This window comes from Danio rerio, chromosome 14 (assembly GCF_049306965.1).
Source record: "Danio rerio strain Tuebingen ecotype United States chromosome 14, GRCz12tu, whole genome shotgun sequence".
Taxonomy (NCBI): domain Eukaryota; kingdom Metazoa; phylum Chordata; class Actinopteri; order Cypriniformes; family Danionidae; genus Danio; species Danio rerio.
This window is the reverse complement of record NC_133189.1, coordinates 51,002,501-51,022,554: the sequence shown is the minus strand read 5'-3', so window position 1 is coordinate 51,022,554 and position 20,054 is coordinate 51,002,501. Positions and strand designations below refer to the sequence as shown.

The window sequence follows — 20,054 nt, the reverse complement described above, 5'->3', positions numbered from 1 at the left end:
TTGCATGGTCTCCTTGTGTTGGCGTGGTTTTCCCTCCGGGTGCTCCGGTTTCCCCCACAATCCAAAGACATTCACTATAGGTGAATTGGGTAAGCTAAATTGTCCATAGTGTATGTGTGTGAATGAGAGTGTATGGGTGTTTCCCAGTGATGGGTTGAAGCTGAAAGTGCATTCGCTGCGTAAAACATGCTGCATAAGTTGGCGGTTCATTCTGCTGTGGCGACCCCTGATTAATAAAGGGACAAAGCTGAAGGAAAATGAATGATTGAAAGTTAAGAATTTACGTTATGAAGTTACTTAACATTTATATTGTTTATTGATACATATTTTACAAATGTTTTGGAATCTTCTTGCCTTAAAATTAAAATCCATTTGTCTGTTCAAAGTATGCTGCAAGTTCATTCATTCACTCATTTTTCTTCGGCTTAGTCCCTTTATTCATCAGGGGTCACCACAGCAGAAGGAACTGCCAACTGTTCCAGCATATGCTTTACACAGCGGAGCTTCCAGCTGCAACCCAGTACTAAGAATCATCCATACACACTCATTCACACACATACACTTCAACCAATTGTGTATCATGCAAACTCCACACAGAAATGGCAACTAACCAGGACTCGAATCAGCGCCCTTCTTGCTGTGAGACGACAGTGTTAACCACTGAGACACTGTGTCATCCATCTTGCAAGTTTAAAATGGATATTGATACTCTTGCAAGATTCAGACATCATGAATCAGTCTGACACTACAATATCTATTGAGTATTAAACATTTGAGTCTCAGGGTCCAAAAATGCATGTTGTAGTAGATCAATGATTATAACAGAAAAACAATATAATATTTCCCAGAACTAGGCTGCAGCTGGAAGGGCATCCGCTGTGTATATGCGGTTCATTCCGCTGTGGCGACCGCAGATTAATAAAGGGACTAAGCCGAAAAGAAAATAAATGAATGAATGAATATAACAGATAAACAGATGTATAACATAAACAATGAACAACGTATTTTAGTACTATTTTACCAAACTTACAGGATTTTTAAACATATTTTCAGTGTCTTGAACGAATCTCATTGATCTTGCTGTCACCATGGTAACCAGAGGTGGTTTGTGTGGCTGATAAACATGGCGCTGCCGAGGAAGCTTGTTAGCTGCGAGCAAAATCACTTTTCCTGCTGTTGTGTTTTCTCAGATTATTATTTTTGTCTGCTAATCGAGTCATACGTTTAAGATAAGTGCCCGTAAATATGTGGTATAGATTTTAAAGCGGTGTGAACCATCTCGTAAAGCAAACAAACTGACACAGCTAACGTTAGCCATTTCATCAGAAACAGAGTCAGTCACTAACCAGCTAATCCGCAGGATAATCCAGTCGGTTGTGACGACTAACTGGGATCACTGTCTATCAGGAAAGCTCGACATATATGTTTCTGTTTCAGACTTTGTTGAATTGTGGAATGATTTACAGAGAGCAAACGTTACTGGAGCATCTTTAAAGATCGACGCTAAACAGAAAAGCTGTGTTAATTAAATAGAATCTGTGGAGACATTATTCTGACAATCCAAAAATGGAGTTAAACCTAAACCACGTTGATTATATACAGGTAAGATTGCATTACAGATTGCAACTCTTCATTTGTACGGTGTGAGACCCTGGTAAAGTTAGTTTTATATTCACACATTCGTTCAGTGGCAACTTGTGACAAGGTACCTGTATTGTTTACCATGCTGCTTTGAACATTTGGTCAGAAATAGCATGCAAGTGACTTCAAAACAACATTAGCAATTTTTAATTGACTGAACAAATGTTGTACCCTGATAGTCTTTGGCTGCTAATGTGATTTCCATATATTGAGGTAAAGTTGGTATTATATTTGCACGTTCATTCATTGACAACTTGTGACATGCTCCCTATAGTGTTATATTCTCTACACATTTAAATATATTCTATACACATGTATGACTTTAAAAGAACATTGGCACTATTTATTTGACTGTTGTACTTTGCAAATATGATTACACTATTCGGATTTTACAAAGAATGCTTTTCTGAAATTAAATTATTAAGAAAATTCAGAATGTGTGAATATAAAACCAAATTTACCTTAATGTGAGTTGCAATCATGACAATGTGTATTTAATGCCACATGTGTGGAATAACAGTGGATATTGATGTTTTAATATAATTTATGGGTATAATTGCAAGTTTAATATACTAAGTTACTCGTCATGCCAACTTTGTTTTCTCAGGTTGGAGTGACATCTCAAAAAACCATGAAACTTCTCCCAAGTGCAGGGCGAAAATCAACTCAAAAGGTATTTCTGCATTTGTTTAGGAAAAACAGTAAAATATTTCAGGTTTAGCATCAACTGTTCATGGCAAATAATTTCACCACAGCTCATTTAACAAGTAAAACTAAGCACATGATCTCAGATATGTTAAATTAAGATCTCATAATAACTGTAATTGTCCTCAACCGGGATTTATATGATTATTATAAAATGTGTTATATTTGAAAAAAGTTATGTTAAATAAGTAGAATGTAAATTAATAATAAAGTCAGTGTAGTTTCTACTAATAATTTTTTCAAATTCACAATTTATTTGTCACACACACAGTAAGTGTATGTTTAAGTGAAATGCTTATACAACCGCCTGACTTAAAAAAAACAACAACAATGACAAATATAAGAATCTCAATTATTGTGTATAATAAGAGGTTAAAACACAGACAATTTTAGATATATAATTAGAGGTTCGAGCCTTACAAGATAAGACCAAACATAAAATGTTTCAAACTTTAGAAATGAAGAATATAGCTATAGAAAATAGAAGAAAACATAAACAAAAAAAAATATAGATGTGTTTCTAATAAAGTGCCTGGCGTGTAGAGAGGAAAAAGTGTATCCTACTGCTGTTTTTAATCATTCTTGTGGTTTTTCATCAAACCACATGTGGTTTGTGGTTTTTAAGATGTAACTTTTAAAGAGTATTTAGATTTAAATTTACTATTATTATTATTTTCACACTGCATTGTAACTTTTAGTTTTTTGATATGTCATCAAATTATTCTAAATAAACCATAAAGTCTTTTTCTTAATGTCTTTTAAATTATCTGATTTTATTTAGCTTTTTCTATAGTTACCAGTACAGAACATCAAAACTAAGCAACAAACAAACTAAAGTAAAACATACACACAGTTTATAAAAATAAATTAATTAAATAAGTAAAAAGGAAGGAAATACAGTATATACTAGGGCTGTGCAATTAATCGAAATCAAATCGAGATTGCGATTTGAAACATTGAACATTGATGCGATTAGCTAATCACAAGAGGCTGCGATATGAATATATATTATTTAATTTCCCCCACCCTGTGTGCGACAGTCTTACTAGCCAATTGAGCACACTTTCGATCGGCCAATCAGAATAGTGCAACAGACAGGACAGCGCAGACGAGTGGGATGATGGCGTTTGCTGCTTCAAAAGCATTAATAGATGAATTAATATCAATTAAAAATAAGCACAGCGGTAATATGGGGATGTTTTGGTTTCAAAGTCACAGACACTTAACAAAAACAGGTAATTTGTAAGAGCTGTCGCAGAATTGTTGCCAGCATGAGGAAATACAGCAACCAGCACCTAAAAAATGACCACAGGCGGCTATATAAGAAGTGTGATTGAGCTGAAGTTTAACTAAAAAAAATTCAATCGCAATCATAATATCTGATAAGTAATCTCAATTAGTAATTTTCCTCAAATCGCGCAGCCCTAGTATAAACCAATGGGTAAAAACTATTTTGTCAAATCAAATTATGTCGTACTATTTTTACATAATGGATTCCAAATCTTTTTAAATAATTCCCCCTTTCCTCTCAGTGAATATGTGATCTTCTCCAATGGTGTACAGTTGCAAACTTCTAAGATCCACAGTCTAATTGGTACATTGATGTCTGTTTTCCATTTTAAAGCAATACATGTTTTAGCTAATAACATTTTAGGACACTTAATAGCATGATTATGTTCGAGGTTAGAATTTGTATAATTACCCAGTAAACATATCTCTGGATCTAATGGAAAATCAATTCCATAAATCTGTTATATGATACTGATATGATACTGTGTATGACACTTTGCAGAACAAGGCAGTTTGATATTAGATCCCACTTGTGAAAGATCATTCAACAGATCATGTTACTTGTGCAATCAGACAAACAAGCATTTGTATATAAGTAACCTGTTGGTTTGACAAATGAAGTTGTTGGTGTATTTGCTGGTTCTAGTGTGTGATTTTCCTAATTCAGGTGGCGGTTGCCGATCATGATGGGGTTGTGAGCTGTTTTGGAATGAAAAAAGGCGAAGCTGTGGTATGTATTAGAAGAGTTTCCAATGTACACTGGTCAGTAAGAGATTAGTGCATTAACATATTTAAAAATATTAAAATTTCAAGAAATACTTTTTAAAACTGTTTATTCACCAAAATATCATGAAAAACCTAATTAAAAAACAATTTTCAGCATTGATATTAATACATCTTTTTTTGAGCTGCAAATCAGATTATTAGAATGATTTCTGAAGATTCATGTGAATCTGAAGTCCGGAGTAATGATGACAAAAATACAGGTATGACAGGAAATGAGAATAAATTTGTATGACAGGAAAGTATATTTTAAAATGTATTTAAATACACAACAGTTCTTTAATTTGTTTTCTCAAGTTTAAAAGAAATTCTTGCCAACATCAGTGTTATAAAATATATTTTTATATTTTAAATAAATGTACAGTGCTCGGTGTAAATGAGTGCACTCCTTTTTTAAAAAAGAATATTTTTATTCATTTCTCAGTGAATTTAGCCAATGTATTTTGGTGCATTTAAACAAAACCATTTTATTTAAGAGTTACATCCATTAAAATAAGAGTTAAAAATACAAGGCTAACATTTCAAGTAAACTATTTATTACATTTCTCTTGATTTTTCCTATTTATTAACATTGTATTTAAATTTTTCCCTTACAAATTACTTTGGGTGTACAATCTTTTTGACTGTGATTTTTGACCAACTTATTTTGGCTTTGGTACTGACAAATCTATTTTATATGCACTCTAAACTCTACCACTTTATTAGGTTCACCTTACTAGTACCAGGTTGGACCCCCTTTTGCCTTCAGAACTGCCTTAGTCCTTTGTGGCATAGAATTTATAAGGTACTGGAAATATTCCTTCAAGATTTTGGTCCAAATTGACATGATAGCATCACGCAGTTGCAGATTTGTCAGGTGCACATCCATGATGCGAATCACCCGTTTCACCACATCCCAAATCTATTGGATTGAGTTCTGGTGACTGTGAAGGCCATTTGAGTACTGTGGACTCATTGTCATGTTCAAGAAACCAGTCTGAGATGATTTACGCTTTATGACATGGTGTGTTATCCTGTTGGAAGTAGCCATCAGAAGATGGGTACGCTGTGGTCATAAAGGGATGGACATGGTCAGCAATGATACTCGGGTAGGCTGTGGCGTTGATACCAACTGTACTAATGGGCCCAAAGTGTGCCACAAAATCCCTACACCATTAAACCACCACCACCAGCCTAAACTGTTGATACAATGCAGGATGGATCCATGCTTTTATGCTGTTGACGTCAAATTTTTACCCTACCGTACAAATGTCGCAGCAGAAATCGAGACTCATCAGACTAGAAAATGTTTTTACAATCTTTTTGAGGCTGTGTGAATTTTAGCCTCAGTTTCCTGTTCTTTGCTGACAGAAGTGGCACCTGGTGTGGTCTTCTGTTGCTGTAGCCCATCTGCCTCAAGGTTGGACGTGTTCAGGGATGCTCTTCTGCATATCTAGGTTGTAACGAGTGGTTATTTGAGTTACTGTTGCCTTTCTATCAGCTGGAACCAGTCTGGCCATTCTCCGACTTCTGGCATCAACAAGGCATTTACGCCCACAGAACTGCTGCTCTCTAGATATTTTCTTTTTTTCGGACCATTCTCTGTAATCCCCAGAGATGGTTGCGCGTGAAAATTCCAGTAGATCTGCAGTTTCTGAAAAACTTAGACCACTCCGTCTGACACCAACAACCATGCCATATTCAAAATCACTTAAACCCCCTTTCTTCCCCATTCTGATGCTCGGTTTGAACTGCAGCACATCATCTTGACCATGTCTACATGCCTAAATGCATTGAGTTGCTGCCATGTGATTGGCTGATTAGCAATGTACGTTACGAGCAGCTGGTCAGGTGTACCTAATAAATTGGCCAGTGAGTGTGTGCACAAATATGTTTTTGTAAAGCATCCTATTGAAAATATTACTTTTTATTTTGTCAGCCCGTGTTCAAATCGCTCCCAGGACAAAAGATCTCCAGACTTGAGCTTGGAGGAGCTTTGGGAACCCCGCAGGAGAAGATCTTCGTAAGCTCTGGATCTGAAGTGAGGGGATACACTAAAAAGGGCAAACAGTTCCTTACATTTGAGGCTAACCTAACAGAGAGCATTAATGCCATGTGAGATCCTGCTTCATTTAGTCTCAATTTGTCTATTTTTATTTTAACGATTAGGATTATTAAATGCTTGTTTTGTCTTATTTTCTAACAGGCATGTTTCAGGGGCAGATCTGTTTGTGTGTGCCAGTTACATTTATAACCATTACTGTGACTGCAAGGACCAGGACTACTACCTGTCCGGAGACAAGATCAATGATGTTCTGTGTTTACCCGTGGAGACAGTGGGCCGCATTGTGCCCATTTTGGCCTGCCAGGACAGAGTGCTTAGGGTATTGCAGGTCAGCAAACACAACATTCAGTCCTGTCCATATTTTTTGCATTTTTTTTCTCTGAGCTTTTTAAAATTACCTTTTCATCATATTACTGATGTCAATGAAATTCATAACAGAATATGTAAAGCACAGCATCACAGTCATTTAACTAATTAGAGCTTTTTTACATTGCACTTAATGGGTTAGTTCACTTCCAAAATGAAAATTTCCTGATAATTTACTCACCCCTTTGTCATCAAGGTTATTATAGTTTAGCATTATTCTTGTTTATTTTTTAATCTACTGTAAATTTCAGTTTAGTTTTGGGTCGTTTCATTAATGGTCTTGTTTAGTTTAGTAATTTTGCTTTAGCAGAATTCACAGAACACATCCAGTGATGACCAGAGCAAAGTGTACAGCTTACATTAACTCCTTTGCAAACCTTATAATAATAGAAATAAAATAAGTGTTTGAACAAACATTGAACTTAAATTATACAAATGCAATAATTGAAAGTAAAATTAAGTAAGACAAACTTCTTCATATTAAAGATCATTAATATAGTTAAACATGCCTAGTTTACACTTTTTGGCAAATGAAGAAAAGTTGAAACATGTAATGTCGTACTTGACTGATGTGTTATTATTTTTGCAAAAAAAAAAAAAAAATTATTTTAGTTTTTCAGGGAATGCCTTTAGTTTCAGTTAGTTTTAGTTTTCCACTTATTATGAAAATTTTATTTCATTTTAGTTAACAAAAGTATTTTTTGACCAATAGTTTTAGTTTTTGTTTAGTAAAATAACCTTGCTTGTCATCCATGATGTTCTTTTCTTTTTTTATTTCTTCACTCAAAAACAACTGAAGGTTTTTGAGGCAAGCATGCATTATTTTTATCCATATTGTGTTCTCAGTTTGAACTCTTTGAAACAATCTGCCATTTTCTTAGAAAATTCAAATAAATATACACTTTTTAACCTCAAATAATAAAATAAATGCTTTCCTCAAAAACCATAATTTCTTCTTAAATGAAGACAGAAATCAATTAATATCTTGGTTTACAGCAGGGCGAGTAAATTATCAGGAGCATTTCATTTTGAAAATGATTCTTGTAATCTTTAGTTACTGTCTTTTTAACCGTACACACTTACTGTTACAATTTAGAAGCAGATTTTGGACATTTTTTGAACCAGCATGTCTTTTGTAGTCTTAACCACTTATTGCAGTGCTTTGATTAGTTGTTTACTCTGGGTAAAAAATGTAATTTATTTTTGCAGACATTTCAAAAGGTATCTGAAGTTGCAACATTATATGTGAATGTCTGGTAAGGGGGAAAATATTACAAATAATTAACAACAGAGTCCAGCAAAATCAAAACATGGAAGAAAAAAACTTTAAATGTTAATTTTGAGCTGCGGGAAACGTGATGACAGAGAACCCGGGATTTCATTTACACAGCTTTAGGAAAAAAACAGATTTTACCATTTCAAGTGTAAAAAATGTTCTACTCTAATTCTTCAGGGTTCTGAGCTTCAGTACGACGTAGAGGTTCCTGGTCCTCCAACTGTTCTGGAACGTCACGACAGAGATGGAGGTATGTGCTAAAAATCTGATCAAACAGTTCAATATGAAAGCGTGTTTTGGTTGAGTTTCAGGATTTGATGCAGTTCATTTCTTGGTCCTCAGGAAAGGGTGGTGAAGAGGTTCTTTATGGGACAGCGGATGGGAAACTGGGTCTTGTGCGAATTGCCAAATCTGGACCCGTTACTAGCTGGGAACTGGATAATGAAAAGAAAAAAGGAGGTAGGAATGACAAAACTAGCTATTTGCAGCACACTATTATTGGCAATCTTGATTGAAAAACTAAACATAACAGAAATGAAATGGCCCGTTTCCACTGAGTGGTACAGTACGGGTCGGTACGGGTCACCTTTATCAGGCTTGTGTTTCCACTGCCAAAAGGGTACAAATAGTGGGCATGGTGTACGCCAGAAAGTTTCAGTCGACGTCATTCTCGCTCGAGGAAATGTCAAAGTAAACTGTGTGGGTCGTTCACATATTATATGAGAAGCACTTCTCACAACACAGATGCTTTATACACATAAATACTTGTGTATAAATGTTCATTTCTAACCTTTCTATGAACAGGATTTGATTATACCTGCAGATCAATAACAGTGCGAAATAGCCTACTGTAGCGTCTGCAATTATATAAAATAAATAAATAAATAAATGCAGCATATATGAACACAAATAACCCCTTACAGTCTCTGATATGTTACAAATTACAGAAAAGCTGCACACAGCATACATTTAGTCCTTATTTGGGTTTAAAAACAACATGCAACATACAGCCCAGTCAGTGCAAACCTCTCATCTCTATCTTTAACCTTCAGCAGCACATGTAGCCTGTGTTAGAAAGTAATTCCGTCATTCATATCTCTGGAAACCAATAGTGTTTAGCTGCGCGTCTAGCTCCACCTTTTGGTACCCTTTTGTTGTGCTAGTTACCTTTTTTAAATGGTACCCAAAAAGTGGTACGGTTTGCTTTTTGGTACTTTTTGACAGTGGAAACAGCCATAAAAGCGTACCAAACCGTATCGTACTCTACCACTCAGTGGAAAAGGGCCATAACTGTAACCATGACAACTTGTGTTGGTCTTTTCAAGGTGTGCTTTGTATCGATACCTTTGACATTGTTGCCGATGGTGTGAAGGACATCCTGGTAGGAAGGGACGATGGGACTGTTGAGGTTTACGGTTTGGATGGATCAAATGAACCAACGCTGCGCTTTGAGAATGTGAGTGCAACAAATAACTGAAAACAGATGCATAGAAAAAATAATAATTTTGTCTCAAATTAAACTCTGTCACGCTTCAGTTGGGAAAATTGAGTTTCCATTTTTACTAGGTTTTGTCTGAGAGTGTCACATCGATTCAAGGTGGCTGTGTTGGAAAGGAAATGTATGATGAAGTTCTTACAACGACTTACACAGGTTAGATATGGCTATACATGAAAGCATTTTACCATGTGGATAATGACTAGAGTTTCCTTGGCTGTGTTTTGGATCTTTCACTTGTTGAAATGTCCACCCTGGTTTCATCTTCATTATCCTGCTAATGTGGATGTTGGACTGAAGCAGCTAATACTCATTCACACTGAGGAAGGGCAGAGGGTTTCTGAAGAACTACTGAGAGAGTTCAGCTGCTGTCTGGGCTTTCACTGCCTTTCTACATCTCCCTTTCTTCATGTGTTCAATACTTTTTTTCCTGCATCGTTTCATTTTATTACACATAATTTAATTTTTAAACTAATTAGATTTATTTTCTTTGTATATAGTGATTTATTTGGTTGTTACCAACATCTGGGGGAAATTTGAAATCAATGACGCCTTTAGAAATATGTTTTCTGAGAAAAATGGTGACATGGTCAATACTTATTTTCTGCGCTGTATATAATCATACATTATAGATTCTTTAGCCCATCGTTAAGTCTATTTATTCAGTTATATATATGAGTGCACATATTTGTTTATTTCAGTTTAATTTCAGTAATATTATTGACTAATATGCAAGTGTTTATTTATTATAAAAAAAGTTATATTTTTGATCTTTTAGTAAACATATTATATGAGAGACTTAAATTAAAGTTCATATTTTAAGTTTTTACTTACTATACTCCCAAAAATCTGCATAAATCTACAATTCTGCACAGAAAAAGTAAAAATTGTCAGCATATTCTGCTTGGCCTTGCTGATAGCTCATTAGCTGTTATGTGGTCATGTGACTGGTTTCCAGGATGGGTGTCAGGTCTCACCACAGAGCCCCAGCAGATGGTAGCAGGCCCTGGGGAGGAGATCAAGATGAGCCAGGAGACCCAGGGGAAGGTGGCTGCACTCAGGTACTGCATATTCAACTAGTTCTACTTCTGCAATAATCTGTTTACCAATCAGGCATATATTTTAAAACTCCTCCTGATGGGCCTGATTTGCCTGTCATTGCTTTAGGGCTGAGCTGGAGCAGTTGCAGTTAAAAGTGTTGCAGGGGAGAGAAAAATACCAGCAGAGCTCTCAGTCCAGCACTGCTGTGTCTGCTGTGCCAGTCTTCAGCATCAATGATAAGTTCACTCTGTGCCAGGATGATGCCAGCTACAGCCTCACTCTAGAGGTGCAGACCGCCATTGATAACTTGCTTCTGCAGGTGAGAGAAATACACTTAAGCATGGGATGGTTTAAGATTCTGACCGCATAATAAAAATAAATGGATAAAAATATCACGGTATTGCGATTACTGCTTTAAAATATGTACTTTTAAATGTCTGGGTAAAAACCAACAACTTTTTTCCCCATTGAGCACAATATATTTTATTTTAGGAAACATTAAAAATATTTTGGAACAGTAAACATGCTAGATAATTCAAATAAGTCATTGACTTCCGCTATCTTCATTAGTTTTACAACTTAAAAAGGCTGAATCATGGGGCTGACCAGTAGCTTTTTATGTGGAGGGTCTTTTTCTGTTGGAGATGCCAACATCTTTGTTTAAAAGACATATTTGTTTCAGGTGCATATCTGCTTAACAATACTACATTTGTTATTCATTAATAATACAGAAATAAAATATTGCGAATAAATTTGCAATTAAGAATGCACATTCAACAGGTGCAAGATCAGGACACTATCCATCAAAAAGCTCAAAGACAATCTGCACACTGTTTTTTTTTTATTTAGAAAGTATTCATTCATTCATTCATTATTTTCCTTTGGCTTAGTGTCTTATTTATCAGGGGTCGCTACAGCAGAATGAACCGCCAACTATTCCAGCATATTATACTATGCATTCCAGCAACTATTCCAGTTTTACGCAGCGGATGCCCTTCCAGCCACAACCCAGTACACACTCATATACACTCATATTCACACACACATACACTACAGCCAATTTTGTTTACCCGATTCACCTATAGCGCATTTCTTTGGACTGTGGGGGAAACCGGAGCACCCTGAGGAAACCCACACCAACATGGGGAAGAACATGCAAACTCCACACAGGGCTCAAACCAGCGTCCTTCTTACTGTGAAGCAACAGTACTAACCACCGAGCCACTGTGACGCCCCCTAAAAAATATAAAAAAAGATCTTCAAAGACCTTCAATTTGCTCACTTTTTTTATTTCAAAATATTTTTTTAAATGTAATTGTAATGTTTTCAGTGTCTCGTGATCCTTTAGAAATCTTTAAGAAAAATAAAATTTCTTATTGTTAACAAAATGATGCGTTGAAATATTTAGTTCACGCAACAATAATAATACTCTCATTATTTACTCAGTAAATAAATAGTTTCATTAATTATTAACTATGTTGTTCATCTTTGGACTATACTTTATTTTAAATAAATCTGAACCCTCCATGATTTCCCTCCATGGAAAGTCTGTTTATGGTACATAAAGTGGTCAACATTCATAACACAGGGTGTCCGCGTGGTCTTAAAAAGTATCAAAAGTTGATAAATCAATTATGAGAAAATCAAGGCCTTTAAAAGGTATTAAAAAGTCTTAATCACGTTTTTACAAGGTCTTAAGTTTTGTTCAAGTGTGTTTTTGTCTAAAGTGTTTGACTCAAAAAGCATAAATATATATATTTTCCTCCTAATATTAAAAACGGTGTGCTCGTTCCCATGATTGGTTCAGGCCGGGGCGTGTCCAGCCAAACTTCTCCATCCGGATGATGTCACGAAATTTGCGACAAATGCGGGAAGGTGATGTGATGCTCTCCACATGTAGCGAATCCATAGAGCATAACAGATGGCTCTATGGGCCATGTATGGGAAACTGTAAGTTTGCGTACTCCTGGTTGGAGAAAGACGAGTTTAAACAGTGGCTGAAGCCTGTTCCTGAAAACAACCATGTCATTTATTCCTTCAAGCTTTGTTTCTTCCAAGCTTATCCGAGTTCTGTTGCACGGTTGTGCTCCATTGATTTATTTAACTACAACTCTTTATTAATATAAAATATTATATATTATATATAAAATAAACCTTTAATATTATTAAAGGTTTGATACTGATTAGAGCTTGAGGTGGCGATGAGGTCTTTAAATATTCTTAGAAGGTCTTTGAAAAGTCTTAAAAAAGTATTGAAATTAACTTGAGGATACCCTGTAAACCTCTTTATAATTATTTTTGGGAACGTTCTTGTCAGGATTCTTTCATGAAAACTCAAAGTATGGCATTTGTTTGAAATGCATCCTATAAATTTGTCTTAAAAAATGCATCCTTGTTCATTCCCGGTCATTTTTTCCCTAAAACTGTTAATAATTACCTTTGTGAAGTTGGCACCCCATAAAAACAAATTATCCCCAAGACTATGCCATTCCTTTGTGCTAGGTTTGTGCTGATTTGTGCCACAAAAATGAACGTTTGTGCTGGTTTCGTCTCTGAGATATTAAGCAGTATTTTTTTGACTGTGTGGCATCACTTTCCACCCCATATTGCTTAAATTGCTCCAAATCAGCAGTTTGTTTGTGCTCAATTTGTGACATTAAAACAAACCCTGTATCTATTTTCCTTGTTTTGATATAACCAAAATATTTCGGGGGTCGTGATGTCACTTTCCACCCCAGTTTCTCTAAATCGCACAAAGCTGGTATTCATTTGTGCTCGATTTACATTTTACATTTACATTTAGTCATTTAGCAGACGCTTTTATCCAAAGCGACTTACAAATGAGGACAAGGAAGCAATTTACACAACTAAGAGCAACAATGAATAAGTGCTATAGGCAAGTTTCAGGTCTGTAAAGTCTAAGAAGGAAAGTATTAGTAGTATTAGTTGTTTTTTTTGTGCTGCTTTTTGTCATTAAAACAATAGTTGTATCTGTTTTTCTTGTTTAGATATAACCTAAATATTTAGATTTAAACAACATGGGGTGGAATGTGACGTCCCACCAAATCTCAGACAACCAAACAAATGGCATAGTTTTGGGGATTATATGTTTTTGTGGGGGGGCAACTTTACAGAGGTCTAATACCTGACTGTAATTTCAGCATTATGATCCTTACATGTGTTGTTGTTCTCTCCAGAGTGACGTTCCTATTGACCTGCTGGATGTTGATAAGAACTCAGCAGTGGTCAGTTTCAGTGAATGCGATTCAGAGGTAATGTTTTCAGTCCTGTTCACCACTTGTTGATCACTTAATAATCACTTCGCGTGCATTTGCAAAACAGGCTATGTTTGTTCTTCTAAACTTACAGTCAAACGGGAACTTCCTCCTGGCCACTTACAGGTGCCAAGCAAACACCACAAGGCTGGAGCTGAAGGTGTCTGTTGTTTAATGTCTAGATACATACAGTAATATTTGTTTAAAACTACAATAATAAGCATCTGCCCTTATTTTATTTTATTTTATTTCATAGGTGAGGTCTATAGAGGGTCAGTATGGCACTCTTCAGGCCTATGTGACACCAAGGCTTCAGCCCAAAACCTGCCAGGTTCGACAGTACCAGATTAAACCACTTTCCCTCCATCAAAGGACACACACAATCGAGCAGGAGCGGTGAGCTTACACACACACTCCTGTTACCTTTCAATAGTCCTGCAAAATGAACATAAACATGATTCTCTCATCATCACTAGGCCCATGAACACCTTGAGACTGACAGGACAGTTCAGTTTTGCAGAGATTCATTCCTGGGTTGTGTTCTGCCTACCGGAGGTCCCAGAGAAAACACCAGCCGGAGAAAACATCACCTTCTGCTTTCAGAACACTTTCCTGGGCACACAGCTTGAAGCCACTTATTGGTGAGGATTGCTAGTTTATTATCCAAATATGTGACCCTGGATCAGATGATTTGATTTTTAGGGATGTCCAGATGCGATTACTTTATCGGAAATCAGGCCCAATCACACGATTTCAAACTTGATTAGAATCGGACGTTACCTCCCAAACAGGACTTGAATATATATGTATATATGATTTATTTTTTAACATCTATAGTTATGCGGTGGCACACAGAGTTAAACCTCTTTCTTGACTTCACACAGAAACAGCAACACATGCGGCATTACATCACATTATTGCAGAGAAGCTGTTGGTTAAATGCCGGCAAAGTAAAACACTGATGCAGCTTCAAGCGCAAAGTGTGAATATGTCTGCGGTCTGGGGGTATTATAAAGTTAATGATGAGACGACGACATTGCAAACAGTGAAATATATGAACTTGGGATTGCAAGAGGTGGAAAGTAAAAGGCTACATTTAACACATCAAACCTGATAAGGCACATCAAAAACAAACACCCAACACAATACAGCGAGTTTACCCAGGCAACCCAACTGAAGATGTGTCAGCTCACGCTGCAGGAGACTTTGAAGAGGAGAAAAAAAATTTACCGTGACAGCACGAAAACCATCACAGCCAAGATATATGATATATAAAGCACAAATGATCGCAATGAGTGACCTGCCATTCGCCTTTGTAGAGAACCCTGGATTTTTTTTATGCTTATGAAGCACGTTTTCATTTTTTTTTTTTTTTTGTATTATAGAATTGTTGGATCGCGTTTTGGCATTGGTAGATACTCAAAGTCAAATTACTTGGACTCGAAGGCAAAAAACCTTATCTGGACATCCCTATTGATTTTCGGAAATCGAGATTTTGTCATAAACTGAAAAGCTGGAAAATTAAGCTTTCCATTGATGTATGGTTTAATAGGACAGGACACAGGACCAAGATGCAACTATTTTGAGATCTGGAATCTGAGGGTTTTTAAAAAAATCTAAATATTGAGAAAATTGCCTTTAAATGTTTACAAATTAAGTAAGAAGCAATGCTTATTTCTAATAAAAAAGTTTTAATATATTTACAGGAGGAAATGTACCAGATATATTTATGGATCATCACACTTTTTTGTGTGAAACAAAAATTCATCATTTTGACCATCTATTTTTGACTATTGCCAAAATGCAACAAGGCTAGTTTCTATATTTATATCCATATACATATATGTTAATGAAGGCTTTCATATGGCTTTTCACACTTCCCTTAAAGGGATAGTTCACTCAAAAATGAAAATGTATTCACCCTTGACTTGTTCTCAACTGTGCAAGATATATTACAGAATGCTGGTAACCATTGACTTCCTTAGTATTTGTATTTCCTACTGTGGATGTCAGTGGTTACCAATATTCTTCAATACATCTTGTATTGTGTCCAACAGAACAAAAAAATTACTGGTTTGGAAGAAGAGAAAACATTTTGACAGAATCTTCATTTTTTGGCTGAACTATCCCTTTAACCCCAGGATTTTTGTAGTTCTGAGGGAAAAGTTCAGTTTACAAAAGTGGCATTTACCAGGGTTATGAAACCTGATCAGAAATACTATTGCTTTTGCAATGTTAACACCACATTTTGCTGTAAACATCACATGAGAAACATGTGCTGTGTTAAACAATGTGTTCTTAAAATAATATTGAAAATTAGCAGTCAGCAGGCAATGATGTGCCCTTAAATCACATGCTATTTTAAAATGTTGAAATGGTATTTAAAAATAAGTCAATTGGAGTGAATAAGAGACATGTTTTATTCTTAGCTTTGTGGTTAAAAACGTCCATTCAGGATAAACAGCAGTCAGCAGTAATATGAAGATGCAAACACTAGAGCTTTATGTAAACAGGCCATGTGTTGCATTTGTCTAATCAATGAAAATGATAACACAAATATACAAGTACAGACATAAACCTGGGGTTTAAGAATGTACACTATGATACATGCTGTTCATTGCATAGGCATTAAGTAAATATGATTGTTTTAAAGGGCTAGTAATGATTAGACTTATTATGATTTTGTCATTGGTAATTAGAAATATATATATTTTGCCAGTTACAGTCGTACAGTGATCCTTCCATGTGTTTGCATTTATTACAAGAACTGTTGTGGTCAATAAATCTTTTTTTTTCTTTTCTTCCATTTTTGAACGGACTCCAGTAAAGGTGAAGCAAACTTCAAATCAGACAACATTTCTACAATATCCATACTGAAGGATGTTTTGTCCAAAGAGGCCACTAAGCGAAAAATCAATCTGAATATATCCTACGGTGAGTTCCCAAACTGATCTGGTATAATGTCTGATGTATGTGGTCTATTCATAGTTTCAGCCAAATGACTTCCGCAGAGACCCGGAGAGACAAACATTCATAAAACTTCAGTACAGACCTGTCAAGTTTCCATTTGTTGCAAAGCCATGAATATTTAGTGGACCTCTCAGATAATTTGTCAACAAACAGCACATTTTGAGCACTTGTGATCCATATACAGTACATCCGTAAAGTATTCATAGCGCTTCACTTTTTTCACATTTTTAATATTACAGATTTATTCCAAAATGGATCAAATTAATTTATTTCCTCAAGATCCTACACACAATACCCCATAATGACAATGTGAAAAGAGTTTTTGAAATTGTTGCAAATTTATTAATAATAAGCAATTGAAAAATCACATGTACACCAGTATTGACAGCCTTTGCTGTGAAGCTCTGAATTGAGCTCAGGTACATTCTGTTTCCACTGATCATTCTTGAGATGTTTCAGCAGCTTCATTGGAGTTCACCTGTGCTAAATTCAGTTGACTGGACATGATTTGAAAAGGCATACACCTGTCTATATAAGGCCCCAGGGCTGACAGTGCATGTCAAAGCACAAACCAAGCATGAAGACAAAGGAATTGTCTGTAGACCTCCAAGACAGGATTGTCTCGAAGCACAAGGCTGGGGAAGGTTACAGAAAAATTTCTGCTGCTCTCAAAGTTCCAATAAGCACAGTGCCTCTATCATCCATAAGTGGAAGATGAACCGCCTAGAGCTGGCGGGCCAGCTAAGCTGAGTGATCAGGGGAGAAGGGCCTTAGTCAGGGAGGTGATCAATTAATATTCTGAGCACATCTGTTGGCCAATACACTACCTGACACAGTCTTGTCGTCAATCTCAGTTGTAAGGACAGCAAATAATAACTTGACTTCTAGTTGATCATATGGAAAATTGGCAGAAGGTGGATTTTTCTGATGAATCATCTGTTCAGCTGCATCCCAATCATCACAAATACTGCAGAAGACCTATTTGGAACCCGCATGGACCCAAGATTTTCACAGAAATCAGTCAAGTTTGGTGAAGACAAAATCATGGTTTGGGGTTACATTTGGTATGAGGGTGTGCGAGAGATCTGCAGAGTGGATGACAACATCAACAGCCTGAGGTATCAAGACATTTGTGCTGCCCATTACATTACAAACCACAGGAGAGGGTAAATTCTTCAGCAGGATAGCGCTCCTTCTCATACTTCAGCCTCCACATCAAAGTTCCTTAAAGCAAAGAAGGTCAAGAAGCTCCAGGATTGGCCAGCCCAGTCACCCGAAATGAACATTATTGAGCATGTCTGAGGTAAGATGACAGGAGGAGGCATTGCAGATGAATCCAAAGAATCTTGATGAGCTCTGGGAGTCCTGCAAGAACGTTTTCTTTGCCTCCAGATGACTTTATTAATAAGAGATTTGAGTCATTGCAGAGATGTGTGGATGCAGTCCTCCAAGCTCATGGCAGTCAGACACAATGTTTATTCTTTTTCCACTGCACCATGACTTTATATTCTATAGATTATAAGACTTATACTAAGTCTATATAAGACTTTTGTCCAAGCAAAGTCAGACCTTACTGCCTTAATGAAATAATTAAAAATCAAGACATGATCATATTTTATTTTGGTAAAATAAGTGTAATTTAGAGGCCTTTGCCTTCATTAATGTCAACTAGAAGTCAAGTTATTACTTGTTGTTTCTAAAACTTGGATAGGGGACAAGACTTTTGTCAGGTAGGGTATATAGTTTACATAATTGCTGGATTAATTGCTTGTTTTACTGCACAATTGTGTTTAGTAGAAACCTGGTAAAAGTGAAAAGTGGTCAATAAAGAAAAAGCCTTGTTTTGGGCTTCAGATGTGCATCCAATACAAGTGCGAAATTGCATTGAAACTGAAATAAATTGGATCTTCAGTTATGAGTTACAAGTTGTTTTTCTTTTGTGTTTGTTGTTATGTTGGGTTCAGAGGTGAATGAAGACTCAGTGAGCCACACTCTACGAATGATTCATCCCAAGCTGGAGTATCAGCTGATATTGGCCAAAAAAGTTCAGCTTATTGATGCTTTAAAGGTAAGATAAAAAAAGACAGAACAATAGGAGGGGGGAAAACGCTAAAAGCAAGTCTATCAAGTGTGTGTCTGTGTGTGTGTTTGCAGGAGCTACAGGTGCATGAAGGAAATGCAGATTTTCTGATCCCTGAGTATCGCAGTATACTGGATGAATCTGCCCAGCTTTTAGAAGAATATAAGAAACAACCTGCTCACTTAGAAAGGCTGTATGGTTAGTGAACTCTGATGAAACTCAAAAAAACAGTATTTTACAGTCTATGGCTTTAAATTATTCAGAATTATTCACATGAAGCGTAAATGTAAGATTATTTAAGCCCATGTTCAAGTGTATTACTTTTCAAGGCATATGGAGATGCAGATATAAATAACCCGTTTTGTGTTTGTGTGTGTTTATTTACAGGTATGATCACTGATCTTTTCATCGACAAGTTCAAGTTTAAAGGACAGAATGTCAAAACAAAGGTTTCACAGCTACTTGCTATTTTGAACAACTATGAACTTGATTCATTGATGGAGTTTTTTAGTGAGGCTTAATGCAATCGTGTGAAAATGAATGACTTCTAAATTAAACCAATTTTACTAAAGGAGTTGTTTTTTTAATTATTTTTGCAAAAAAAAATGTTTAGTTTGATAAAGATTAAAATTAAATTATTCAGTGCAATAAACATTAAAAATAAGCAGCTATTTTTATTTTTAGAAAAACTCATGCATAGTCTAGTTGCATTTGCACAGTAATAAAAACTAATAAAAAATAATGTGTCTTTTGTCACTGGACTGTCATTAAATGACGTGATATGATGATGTTTAACATAAGTCTTTATGAATAGATTTGTATTAAAAAGTCAAAGTAATGTTTAGTGTGATGCTCATGACTAGAGTAGATTATTTGTTGTAAAATAAAAATTTAAACCGCAATAAATAGTTCAGTTTTATACATCTTTACTTTTATAATAGATTGAAAGTTCTTCAATTGGTGAATTACCCCAATACATTTTTATTTTTGATCTTGCATATTAAATAAAACAGCAATGGCTCAGTGGGTAGCACGTTCCCCTCACAGCAAGAAGGTTGCTGGTTCGAGCATCGGCTGGGTCAGTTGGC

The 20,054-nt window shown here is 35.9% G+C and overlaps 1 protein-coding gene across 2 annotated transcripts; it reads left to right on the top strand.

The window, feature by feature from the left end:
• Positions 1–1,100: 1,100 nt before the first annotated feature.
• Positions 1,101–19,537, top strand: bbs7 (Bardet-Biedl syndrome 7). 2 transcript variants are annotated; one of them, XR_012389519.1, is made up of 19 exons: positions 1,101–1,602; positions 2,249–2,314; positions 4,304–4,366; positions 6,338–6,513; positions 6,605–6,791; positions 8,283–8,355; positions 8,448–8,564; positions 9,431–9,561; positions 9,672–9,756; positions 10,559–10,661; positions 10,768–10,960; positions 13,839–13,913; positions 14,011–14,076; positions 14,173–14,312; positions 14,393–16,332; positions 16,616–16,850; positions 18,851–18,954; positions 19,041–19,164; positions 19,354–19,537. XR_012389519.1 is itself a non-coding variant. In NM_001077145.2 (19 exon segments), coding segments are annotated over 19 exon segments (2,148 nt in total). In that variant the 5' UTR covers positions 1,115–1,566; the 3' UTR covers positions 19,488–19,537.
• Positions 19,538–20,054: the final 517 nt, after the last annotated feature.